The following is a 12,488-nucleotide window of genomic DNA, read 5'->3' as shown; positions in this document are numbered from 1 at the left end:
TTTGCAGGAGGCCAGGAAACCCACTACTAGAAAATCTTACATTTCCAAATGGACAAGACTTTCTAACTGGTTCCAAAAAAGGAAAAAGGGACCCTTTTTGGCAGATATTCCTTTGGTGTTATCTTACCTGTGTGAGTTACTCAACAGTGGTCTTTCTTATTTTTCTACTAAGGTCCAGCAGCCTTGTCTGCTTGCCTGCCTTTAACTCCTCCACCGGCTTCCAAGCTGGAAGTTAAACTATTCTTAAAAGGTGTCCTACACATTAATCCTCCCAGAAAACCAGTTCTTCCTTCTTGGGATCTTAATTTTGTCCGGGAGAAGTTGACTCAGGCCCCTTTTGAACCAGCAGCCTCAGCTTCTCTGAAATTTTACTTTGAGGACCGTTGCTTCTGGTAGCCATTACCTCTGCCAGAAGGGTTTCTGAGATCCAAGCATTAATAGCTTCACCACCTTTCCTAGTCTTCCATAAGGACAGGGTTTCTTTGAGAACTATTTATTTATTTTATTTTACATTTGTTAACCAGGAAAGTTTGACTGGATACAGGTCCATTTTCAGTGGAGGCCTGGGGAGAAAAGCTCCTCATGTACATAGATACAGAAGACTTTATAAGTACAGATTTTTTTATACAAGAACATATAGCTACATATTCCAGATTTGCCAGAATACATACAGAAAAACTTTACAATTATTAATTTTTATCCTAGAACACATACATTTTAATAGTACATAGTTGTGCAAGTAGCCATACCGTTCGGTAGTACAATCCATTAGAACGGAGATATGTAATCATTCTTGTAAAACAGATGATGACTCAAACTCATTATAAAGACAGTTTCTACATGTAGCCAGGGGATATAGTGATACAAAGTGAATAGTGAGTAGGTTAGTCTGGGTTTGTACAGGGGCATAACCAGTGAATTTTGGGTTAAGGAGTGGACTGTAGTAAGTTCAGCAGGAAGTCGGTTCCAGGTTTTTGCCAACAGAGATGGAAAATTATTACTCACCAGCTAAGTTGTTGGATTTAAAAGTTTGTACTAGCATTCTGATAGAAGAACGGAGTGTTTTTAGGTTACTGTAGGGGGGTGATTATTTTTGAGTATGGCTGTGATTTCTGGCTGGCAGAGAACTTTGTAAGCAACTATTAATTGGTTATACTGAAGTAGACGGGGTAATTCTAGTTAGCCTAGGGATCTAAGGTTAAGACAGTGATGCATTCTATACGTTGAACCTGTGGCAAATCTGGCAATATTATTATAGCAGCTATTGAGTTTATTTGGGTCAGATTTACTTAGGTTTGTATAAATAGGAGAGGCATAAAGAAGGGTTGATAGTAAATGTGTATGGGCAATCACAGTCCTAGCAGATGGGGTTAGGAATGGCTTAATCTTATATAAAGAGCGGAGTTGCTTATTGACTGTTTTAATGGTTCGATCAATGTGAGCATCAAACTTGACTATTACACCCAATAGTTTAGTAGTAGTAGGTTCTAGGGAAATTATGGTGCTATTGTTAGATGTTATGGTAAATTATGGCACAGGGACCTTATGAGCGAGGATGAAGAGTAAAAGCTTTGTTTTATTTGGATTTAATTGTAGACGCTGATTGATGAGCCAGTTTTCAACTTTGTTAAAGGTATTTTGGGATAAAGTCTAAGTCTATCGGGGAGGTAGCAGAACAGATTAGGGTACAGTCATCTGCATATTGACCCCCGAGGGACTCCAAGGGTGATTGGTAATAGGTTATCCTTCCATAGTACAGCTTGTTGTCTGCACTTAGATAGGAATTAAACCAGCGAACTGCCAGATTATCTATGGAGAGAGTTTTTAGTGTCCATAGAGTAGCTGGTGGTTTACCATATCAAATGCCTTGGATATGTCTTGAAAGAGTGCAGAGGAAAGCTTGTTATTGTTACGGTTTTGATTTATTCTATGAGAGAAGGAAAGAAGGGCTGAGGTTGTACTATGGTGGGGTCTAAATCTGTGCTGAGAGGGGGCTAGGAAACTGTTCAAATTGAGATAGGGTAAGAATTGCTTATGGACATATTTTTCCATAATTTTAGCTAAGGGTGACAGGATGGCAATAAGCCTGTAATATGATAGTTCAGTGGAACTACCCCCTTTATGGAGAGGAATATTGTGGGAAATTTTCCAGATGAAAGGGATAAAAGCTTACGAGATTGTTCTATTGATTAATAATGAAATGGGATATGCTATTATGTCTGCGGCTTTTTGAAGATATTCTGCAAGGAGATTGTCTGCTGACAGGGTGGTGGGTTTCAGTTTCTTGACTAATGATCTGATAAGTGATGTTGATACTGATTGAAAGTTGAAGGAGGAGTGAGTACTGCGTGTGGAGTCAGTTAGATTTGGGGTATCAGGAGCTAGTTGGCTGGCAAGGGATTGAATAGTTTCCATAAAGAAAGCGTTAAAGCTGTTGGCAACAGTTTCCAGAGGTTTTTCGAGGTTTAAGACAATATGTGCTTAGTAAAACCATGAGGGTGTCTATCTATGTAGTTCTTATTTATCTTGCTGTTCTTTATATATACACAAGACTGTTGTTGTTTTGATTTACATGCATGGACTGTAACTTGGTTTTGAAACGGCAAATGTAAGCAGACTCATTTGAAAGAGACATATTTGCGGATTAGTTACAAGTTGTGTTAAGTGGAAGCCATGGGATGAGCATATACATATTTTTTTTTTACAAACTTTGTTGTTTTTTATATGGAAAGGTTGTAAAATTCAAACAGAAATGGCACAGTGATGCAGGCCTTATATTTACATCTTGAAAGGGTCACTGAGCAGCCTTGTATGTGTTTATTTGCTAGTTCTTATGACTTTCATTAGGGGTGTCAGACTGCTACTAATACAATTATGATTTTGATAGTGAGTACCGTTTGTTACAAACATGTATGTATACTTTATTCAGGAACTTTATATGTTAATTTTATGTTACCAGCCTTTCAGCTTTGCATCATAGGCTGAATGTTTTATATTTGATTTTTATGATGAATGTGCTATTTGGGATTTTGCAAGCTGGAGTTTAGGTCAGGTGACTAGTACAACTTAAGAGTCAGGTGATTGTTTTATATGTCATGTGATGACTACTACCATTTTTATTGGTTTATGGAGATTTAAATGCAAGCATTTTGAGATGTTATTTTATTGTATCTGAAGAAGCGTTGTGGAACCAATGCAAAAGCGCTTATACTTCATTAAACTCAAGCTATCTTTTAACTGCCGTGTTTGTTGCATCTTTGGTTTTGCCTTTTAATTACATTTTGTACTAGGAGTTGGTTTCATCCATTGTTGTGGTGAGATTTTTTTGTGAGTTTTTGGAGGGTAGTCGAGGGGGTAGGGGTAGTAAAATGTCCTGGGTGGAGAAGGTTATTTATACTAGACCAAAATTTTTGTGGTGGATTTTGGTGTTTTTGTTGCAGGTTACAGTAATATTTTTTTTTTGTCTAGGACAGTAGACCTCTTTCTAACATTCCTTAGTTAAACATAAGTTGGCCCTTTGGGGATTTAGTGGTTCTCCATAGGTTCATAGGTTGATACTAGGTTAGTTTACTGTACCTCTGTCAAGCAGGGACACAGAAGAGATCGATCTCCCATCCATTCGTCAAGATTTCTCTTGAAGAGGGTCAGTGAGGGGCTCTGCCTAACATGGATTGGGATTTTGTTCCAGAGTGAGGGGAGCCTCTGGGATATGAATCTGTCCCTCCAGCATGTCCTATTTATTTCTGTGCTGAGGTTCAAGTCCCTGGAGCATGTAGCTCTAAGGGATTTGGATTTCCTGAGGTGAAGCGTGTCCATTAATTCTGGGTTGGACATGGCCTTATACGTCAGACACAGATCGCCTCTGAGTAAGCGGTATGCAACTGAGCAGAGCTGGAGTTTCTTTAGCTGAACTGCATAGAGCATCTGTTTGAGCCCCTTGATCCTCTTAGTGAGATACTTTTGGGGTCTTTCCAGTTGCTGCAGGTGTCAGGTAAGGTACATCCCAAATGGGGCACTGTATTCAATTATGGGCCTGATGAGTAGAGGGGCACAATGACCTCTCTTGATCTAGATGTGAACCCTTTCGTGATAAGGTGGGCTATATAGATGGTCTTTCTAACCACTTTGGCAACGTGATTATCAAAGGAAATATTGCTGATTTCTACGGACAATTTCTTGTCTAGTATCTTTAGACGGCCACGGTGCTACTTTTTTATTGGTTCTGATAGTACAGGTAGGTGTGTGGTTATCAAGGATAGTAAGAAATGTGGAGTTAAAGTATGAAACTGCTTCGTCTAATTGAAGCAGTTTTAGACAAGACCAGTTGCATGACTGAAGTTCATTTTGGAATTTAGTTTGATTAAAGTTCTTATTGTTCCTAATAATTCAGAAGTTCTGAACTAATCCATCTTTTATGACAAAAGTGGTCAATGACTTTTCCGTAAAACAAACTATCCAATTGCCTACATTTTCCCCATCTCTCCAGCCTCCTAGTGAAACAATTTTGCATTCCCTGGAAGTGCATAAACAGCTTAGATTTTTATCTTGACAAAACTAAGTATATCAGGAAATCTGAAAGACTTCTCACGTCCTTTCATCCCAGGGCTCTGGGTTTGCCTGTTTCTAAGAAAACTATTTTTTCATGGATTTTTAAAGCCATCCTGTTTTATCAGTTTCATGGGAAATCATTACCTTTTCAGTTAAAGCCCATTCCACTAGATCTGTTGCATCCTCTGAGGCTTTCTTCAAGGGCTTGGATATACACAATCCATTCTGGGAAGCTGCTACTTGGTCATCTGTTCATACTTTTACAAGGTATTACAAGCTGGATAATATTTCCAGGGCTAGAGCAGGTTTTGCCAGAGCAATCCTGCATGGATTTCTGGAAAATGTTTCTGCCTAATTTCTCTCTGTTTCATCCCCCTCCCTAGGTTCTCTTTAAGCTTTTGTACTCTCCCATATGCAACAAATACTGCAACATTGAATAGAAGGACATAGACCAGTTGTGTAAATCTTACTGTGACCATAGATGTCCCTCTCTTCTATGTTGCAGTATTCCATTCAACCTGCCTTCCCCCTGCATCTTGCTCTTTACTTGGACAGCTGTCCTTTGGGCCTTCTCTTGGAGTTTCCTCATGAGGCTACTTTAGTCTTGAGGATTGTACATGTTGGCGTCCCTTTTACTCCTGATGTTTGCTAAGCCTAAGTGCAACGTCCCACATACAGGCAGTAGCCTGAAGCTTTTGAATACAAGCTGGATGTTGGGTTGATAGCAGAATACAACCTCATATGTAAAGAATACTGCAACATAGAAGAGAAGGACATCTATGTTTATGCTAAGATTTTACACAACTATTCTTTCACTCTTTTATTGCCCCATTATTAGCTTGTATCCACAGAAACCTAAAAGGGAAAAGAAAAATACAGTACTCGGCTGCAGCCTTATTGACAAGCAGAAACATTTATTGCTAAAGGAAAACTTTTCTTTATATTTGGTGTTCTCGTATTTAATTATTTCCATTTAAAATGTGTTATTATATTAAGCCAAAAGTCATAATCCAGACTTTCACCTTTGCAAAAGTAAGAGAAAACATATCATCTCTGCATATATCATGATCTGTGTACTTTTACTTCTCAGTAACCTAAGATTACAGCCTGTGAATTTAAAACTTTTTTTTGTTTAGCTTTTCTTCTCCTTTTGCATTGCATTGCCTACATTTCTTAAGAGCAAAAAAGGAAAAAGTGTTTACTATATCACACACAAGTAAAAATACTTTAAAATGTGTAATTTATATTGTGAAAAGTTTCATGGTTTTACTTATAGTTACCTTTTCCCTCTCTTCCCCCTTAAAGTCCTTCCAAATATTAATGACATGAAATGAGTTAAATGCTTTTCATTTCCCCACAAGTTTAACAAAGTCAGCAATAGCACATGCTTTCCACTTATTCTTATACAGCTGTATTTCACAAATGTGATTGATGCTTTGCAGTCTTACATTTGTTCACTAATTTCCATGTTGCTGGTCTTCTTTCTATTCATTTCCATCTCCCAACTCCAGATTCTAGTTCAGTTCTAAGGTACTTCCAGTTCTTCTGGTCAACTCCTGTGCTTTTCTCAGTCTCAATAATTTTCCTTTGGAATATTGGAAAATATTTCTCTTGCAAAGTCTCTCAGTATGTTTTGCTATCAAGAGAATGAAAAGCAGAGTCCCATTCTGCTTGACGGTTCATTTTTAGTTGGACAAACTTGCATTTCCTCCTTAGACTTCTACATAAAAAATTACTTTGATAATCCAGGAAAAAAAAAATTCTGAAGACTGCTGGTTATGGCAGCTTGAATATCCCAACTGCCTCTTGACATTGGAATAAATGTGTTTTTCACCTGACAGCTGTATTTGCCCTTTTGCCACAGTTTTGTCAGGATCGACTCTTTCTGCAGGTAGGTTTGCATATTTACTAATAAAGGTCTTGGATGCTTTCTCATGTCCAAATTTAGAGCATACACACAGTGTGCTCTTTCAATTAACAGTTCCTGTTGTGGAATACCAGTCCAGTAGCTTATATGTGCCTTCATAAAATTAATACAGGCTTTTCCTTAGAGTTCCTCTGGTACAGCAGAAAATCTCAGGTTTTCCCTACAAGGTGCATCCTCTAATACTACCATTTTCTGAAAAATCTCTTCTTGAACAGTGTTATATGCAGCCAGCCATTTCTTCATTTCGACATCTGATGTCTGACTTTTGCAGGATTATCAGATCATCTGAATATCTTTTTAAAGCTTCTTCCATTTCTGTCTAGCTTTTTATCTGAGTTAGTACAGTGCTTCAGTGTTTCATTTATTTTGATCAGCTCTGAGCACATTTATTTTTCTCTGGATTGCTGGAAGCCACATCTTGCACCAAAGCTGGAGCTTAACTGCTTTTTGATGAACAGCTGCAGCATTCTTCCCAGTGTTTTCTCTTCACCTTTTCTATTTGATTTTCTTTCAGGGTATCTTACTTTCTTCTTTGCAGGCATCCAGGAGAGTACTTACTAGCTAGTAACTGAATTTCACTCCATCTGATAACACTGGCTGTTGTTTTGCAGTTTCTGGTTTCACGCTCAAGACAGCTGAAGTTAATCTGTTGGTCTGTGAGTAGCCATCCTGAAAGTCTTACCTTTGCACCCACATTTGTCTTAATCAGCTCAGCTCGAGCTGCCTGACAGTTTGGGTATGTGGAGAATACCCTGAAGCTTTGAAAGCTGGCTGGCAATTATAACCTTGGCAGGATACAACTCATATAGCGAAGGCTACTGCAGCAGTTATCATTCAAACATCTACTGCTATGGTACGTTTACTTACACAGCTGTACTTTCTAACATCTCCAAGCATGAACTCATCAACTCTACACAACTCACAAAGCACCCTAAATATACAAAACACATTACCATTCAATAATGAGAACATTTTACTTCCAGTCAGTATCCCCAAAATCGATTAAAAAAATCTTATAAATACTCAACACCAAATTGAACCCAACCCAAAAATGATACACACCAGTTTTCTACAGCTTGTAACATCCTTGCTGGCAAAGTCACAGGCATATATTTTAATCTGGTCATAAAGTCAAGAATAGTTCCACCTTCATTTCAAATAATCTCACAATCAAACCCAGATTTATAAACACCCATAGCACTACTCTGTCTAAATTACCAAAATCTTTTGAAAAGTTAATGTGCAAACCAACAACAGAACAACTAAATAACTGTGGACTTCTAACTGATGCCAACATGTTTTTTTTTTTTTTTGCCTAGAGCACAACACATTAACAGCCATCTGTATAACGACAGAAAAAATATATCTAGCCATGGAAAAGGAGTAGCTCTCAAGTACCATCTTCACTAATTTAATTCAAGCATTTGAAAGTGTGAGCCAAAGCCTATTACTAACAAAACTGGAAAAGCTTAGGTTCACTGAAAACATAGTCCTATGCTACAGCAGCTATGTAACCAACATAAGCTTTAAGATACAGTAAGACAAACTTGTCACTGAAAACAGGATATTCATATCTGGTGCACCCCAATGAGGTAGGTAAATTTTTCGAATGCTTAAAATGTTGAACGTTACATGGTTGACATTAAACATTCGAAATTTTAAGGGTTTGAAGATTTACTTTTAACGGTGCCTTATGGTGCAGAATGGGAGAATTTCCTTTTTCTGCACTGAAGTGCGGTCTTGGAGTTGGTATATTTAAGTAGGTGGGGTTTGGGGTGTGCAGTGGGGATTGCCCCCCTGCTCGCACTGTTAAGGTGTGTTTTTCTTTTTTTCTTTCTTCTTTTTTTTTTTTATTTTATATTCGAACATCCAAATGTCAAACGTTTTGGTCTCGACCATGTAACGTTTGACATTTCAGATGTTCGAATATTTAACATAACCCCCCCCCCCCCTCAATGATACATCCTTGACCCAATATTATTTTTCCTTTTTATTAATGATATCCTTGCAATAGCCATGCTGGTACAGCGGTAGCATTGTTACCTCACAGCAAGAGGTTCACCTATTCGATTCTCGGCTGGGCTTGGGAGTGCCTTCTGTGTGGAGTCTGCATGTCCTCCCCATGGTTGGGTAGCGTTCGAAAGACATGCGTAAATGGGCGTGCTTTTGTTGAAGGTTGGGTGTCGAGCTGGCACCTAGGCCTTTCGTAAAAAATCTACTGCCAATCATTAGCGGACCGGAGTTCCGCTGTGGTGACCCCTTATTGGGAAAAGCAGAAAGACAAACAACAACAACAACAACATCATTAATGATATCCTTGCAGCAAACAAATCCATCAAGTCAATTACTACAAACATTTTGGTCTAACAGTAGATTCAGCAATGACTTTCAAACTACATACAAACACCACTACAAAAAAGAAAGAAGGACAGCAATTAAAATCTCTGTACTTCATGGAGGAAAATCACTAGCAATAAATGTTATCACCCCTTACTTAGGATAAGCTTTAACTGTCACACTCATCTCAGAAAAACTACAATCAAAAGAATCTGTAGCTTAATAAATGTTCATTCCTTCATGTTATATCACTTTATCATCCAACTATCACTCACTCAAAAAATAAACTAACAGTCAAACAGCAGTCTCATCTTCACTAGACCAAACTTATTTTGCTCCACAGGTAAAAAAAGATTCCCAAAGATAGTCCAAGCTAACTGGAATCATCTCCCAAATAACAAAGAAAATAACTGCAAAATATTCAGAAAAACATAATGGATAATCCTATGAGCAACACATGAATGCTTCAGAGACAATGGTTAAAAGAAGGAACACACACACTTGCCTCTCCAAGCAATCAACCTTATCACAATGTAGCCTCTTATAAAGCAGTTGAAAATGTAACAAAGTTGCAACTAAGTGCATTTTTTTTAACTAAAGTGTACAGCCCAGGCAACCTGAATTTGATCAGTGACTTGAGCTCTTGACTGAGCTGGCAGGGAGGATGGCCCTAGGCATCCTGGGGGGAAGAGGGTGGAGCTAATCATAGGTTTCTACAACTTTTCGAAGAAAATGGTGGGCCCATGACCTGGGGGTGTTGGGCTCACCAAGTCACTGGATGGTGGTAGCCTTCACTGGGCACAGCTGTAGACTTCCACTGAAGAAGGTGGTGTGTTCTGTGAGGTGAAGTAAGTCACACACCTCTCCACCCAGGAGAGGGGGCAGGCTAAGTAAAAAATGTCCTCATTTCCAGGAAGCCATTAGTGGCAAAGGCTACCCTCTTTGTTGCCTATATGATGCCTCCCTAGAATGCTCTCAACCAAGTGGCTCTGAGAGGATTTGCACTACTGGGAAATGAATGGAATCACGTTAGAATGGGGAAATTTCACCAGGCATGGGGACAAAAAGAACTCAAGAAAATCACAACAGTTTAAAAGTCCAAATATTCATTGTTTAGTAATCATACTCTTCTTTTGCTCTGTTCACTTTCCTCTGACAGTTTCATCACCATCTCTCACTACTCATACAAAATGTATCAATCACTTGCTTAACCACAATTACAAACCCATGATCAACTCCTGAACAAAACAATACGACTGCATACATTTGACTGTATATAATGTCACAAAATGCTGCATTAAAAAAAAAAAAATGTTCTAGGGTGTTTAGCTACAAGTAGCTCTATATTTAGTGACCATTTCTTACTAACTTCAGTATGGCAGACATTGCTGCATTTGTATTCTAGCTGTCAAAAAAAGTATCAACTATAATACTATACTGTGCTGACACTTCTCTGTTCAAACAGATGTGCCGTGAACAAAACAATCGCTGGCTGTGGCTGAAAATTGTCATGGACCAGTCCACCTACTTGGTTGACGAGGCTAGACAAAAAGTCTGGTACATTCTTCTGAATGTTATACCACAGGAAAGCAACTGGTAAGTTCTTAAAGAAATTCACCAAGCATCTCAGTAAACGTGATTCACATGGGGTTGTATTCTCTAGGAGATGTATAACACAAAAAACCCTTATAATCATTCTCATGCTCATCCTCTTCCCAGAGGATTCTGAAATAATACCCCAAACTCATCTCTAAGCTGAAGAGCAGAACTGATATAATTTCTCCAAATCAGAGAGAGTTCTCAGTTTTTCCCCTTTATTAATTTTTTAGCTCTAAAACTAAAATATGAAGTAACAAAGAAATATTCTGAAACCAACCCTGTACTTTAAACACAAAAATAAGGATAGGATTTGATTTTTTTTAGACGTTTTGAAAGTCGGAACATTTCATGAAAAGTAGCAAAACACTTAATTATTTCATTTTCTAATTAAAATTGAAAAAAAAAACTAAAAGAAAACCTGATTTTTCAACAACCACTGTAAACAAAACCAAGGAAAAATGATGTCAAACTGGAGATAAACTGTTAAAAGCATCAACCTAGTAATGTACCTGAATTTCCAAATTTATGATTCTGAGATTGCTTTCAAGATAATAATGAAACTGTGGAAAGAATAACACTATAAAATTCACATATGAAACACTGAAGACTATTATGAATATAAAATACTATCTGCTTCTGAACGTACAAACTCTGGCAACTAGACTTCATGAGGCATGTTCCAGATGATTACTTACCAAGCCATAGAGAAATCATTTGACTGGAATACTAACAGCTTTGAAAAAGCTCAAAGGATTCTAATACTGTATTCACCTGCTTAGATTCTGAAGCCACTGCCTATATGACTGAATTTCAGCCCATTCCATAATGGAAAACTAAATGCACAAGTTATACTGCTCTCATATACACAAGGTTAACATCAAATTGTTGCTCTTGACAAATTCTAAACTTGTATTATCCCCTTAAAATAAAATGCATTATTTCACAATGCCACATACCGACAGACAACACAAGCCAAACCCATTTCCATGGCAAAGTCCTCAGCACTGGTCTCTTCGAAGTTCGACAGATCTGATATTGGCAGGTCTTTGTTAGTCTGAACAGTGATAGGGGATGACTGGTTTTCTGGTTTATCAAGCTTCAGTTTCTTTTGAGGTTCAACCCCTTCTGGAGATTCTGTTTTCAGCTATAATTAATTAAAAAATAAAATATGTTATTAGATATTGACACACAGCAGGTTTTTTTTCTAATACATATTTTTTCTCTTTTAATAAGGAATTTCTATACTTTCATGCATTATTCTCCTTATGTCAATACCGCAGTATCGTTCCCAGTTTACTTCTGACTGTGAAATTTATCACCTACTAAGTACAAATGGCAGGGAAGGGAAAAGGAAACAATGACATATTTGCTTGGGTGTATATTAGAGCTTTTTTTTTTTTTTTTTTTTTAAATTTTTCTTCCCTAAAAACAAACTGCATTATGAAAGCATACATCACTTCAGGCAAGCAGCTATTTCTGCTAATCCTTCCTGGGAAACTGTATCATTGACTTAGCATTGCATGTCCTCCTACTACTGAGAAAGCAACAGCATCGTATGTCATAAGAAAACTTTAAAAAACTGTGCTTAAAAGTCATGTGAATTGCTTATAGTCCTTTAGCTGTGCTACAACTCGGTATTAGCTTCAAATGAGACTAATTATTTCCTTTCTCTCCTATGCATGACTATACCTGAACAGGTTCCGCTGGCTTGGTCAACATCTGTTTAAGTGACTTCATTTGGTTGATTATACAGCTAGTTGACAGGTGTGGGAGATTGACAATCCCTGGGTAGGGGAATATTCCCTTTCCCTGGGGACTATGGGATCTCAGAATGGGGGGGGGGGGTTGGATATATATATATTTTTTTGACATTGTGTTGCATATATCAAGAAGCAACGTCGGTGCATGTGTACTAGGAAACCAACAGCTGTGTTTTTTATGTAGAGTGGCTTACCTTCAGGATGCTGACATTCATGTTGGTCACAAATTTTATGTAAATCATCTGATCTGTCAATATTCATATGTTGTCCCTCCTTCCTTACCATACTCCTTCTCCCTCATCCTTCACTATGATTTT

The 12,488-nt window shown here is 37.9% G+C and overlaps 1 protein-coding gene across 3 annotated transcripts in view; it reads right to left on the bottom strand.

Moving 5' to 3' along the window:
• INTS12 (integrator complex subunit 12) overlaps window positions 1-12,488 on the bottom strand; it is a 523,496-nt gene that overhangs the window by 247,756 nt on the left and 263,252 nt on the right. For all 3 annotated transcript variants that reach the window (XM_044061307.1, XM_044061305.1, XM_044061306.1), the window contains exon 4: window positions 11,368-11,555. In XM_044061307.1, the coding sequence (XP_043917242.1) occupies window positions 11,368-11,555 (188 nt within the window). The remainder of the gene's footprint in view (window positions 1-11,367; window positions 11,556-12,488) is intronic.

Source organism: Protopterus annectens, chromosome 2.part0 (genome assembly GCF_019279795.1).
Source record: "Protopterus annectens isolate FY-2018-M chromosome 2.part0, PAN1.0, whole genome shotgun sequence".
In the NCBI taxonomy this organism is placed as follows: Eukaryota; Metazoa; Chordata; order Ceratodontiformes; family Protopteridae; genus Protopterus; species Protopterus annectens.
Note: the sequence above shows the minus strand (reverse complement) of the source record. Positions and strands in the feature narration are given on the sequence as shown.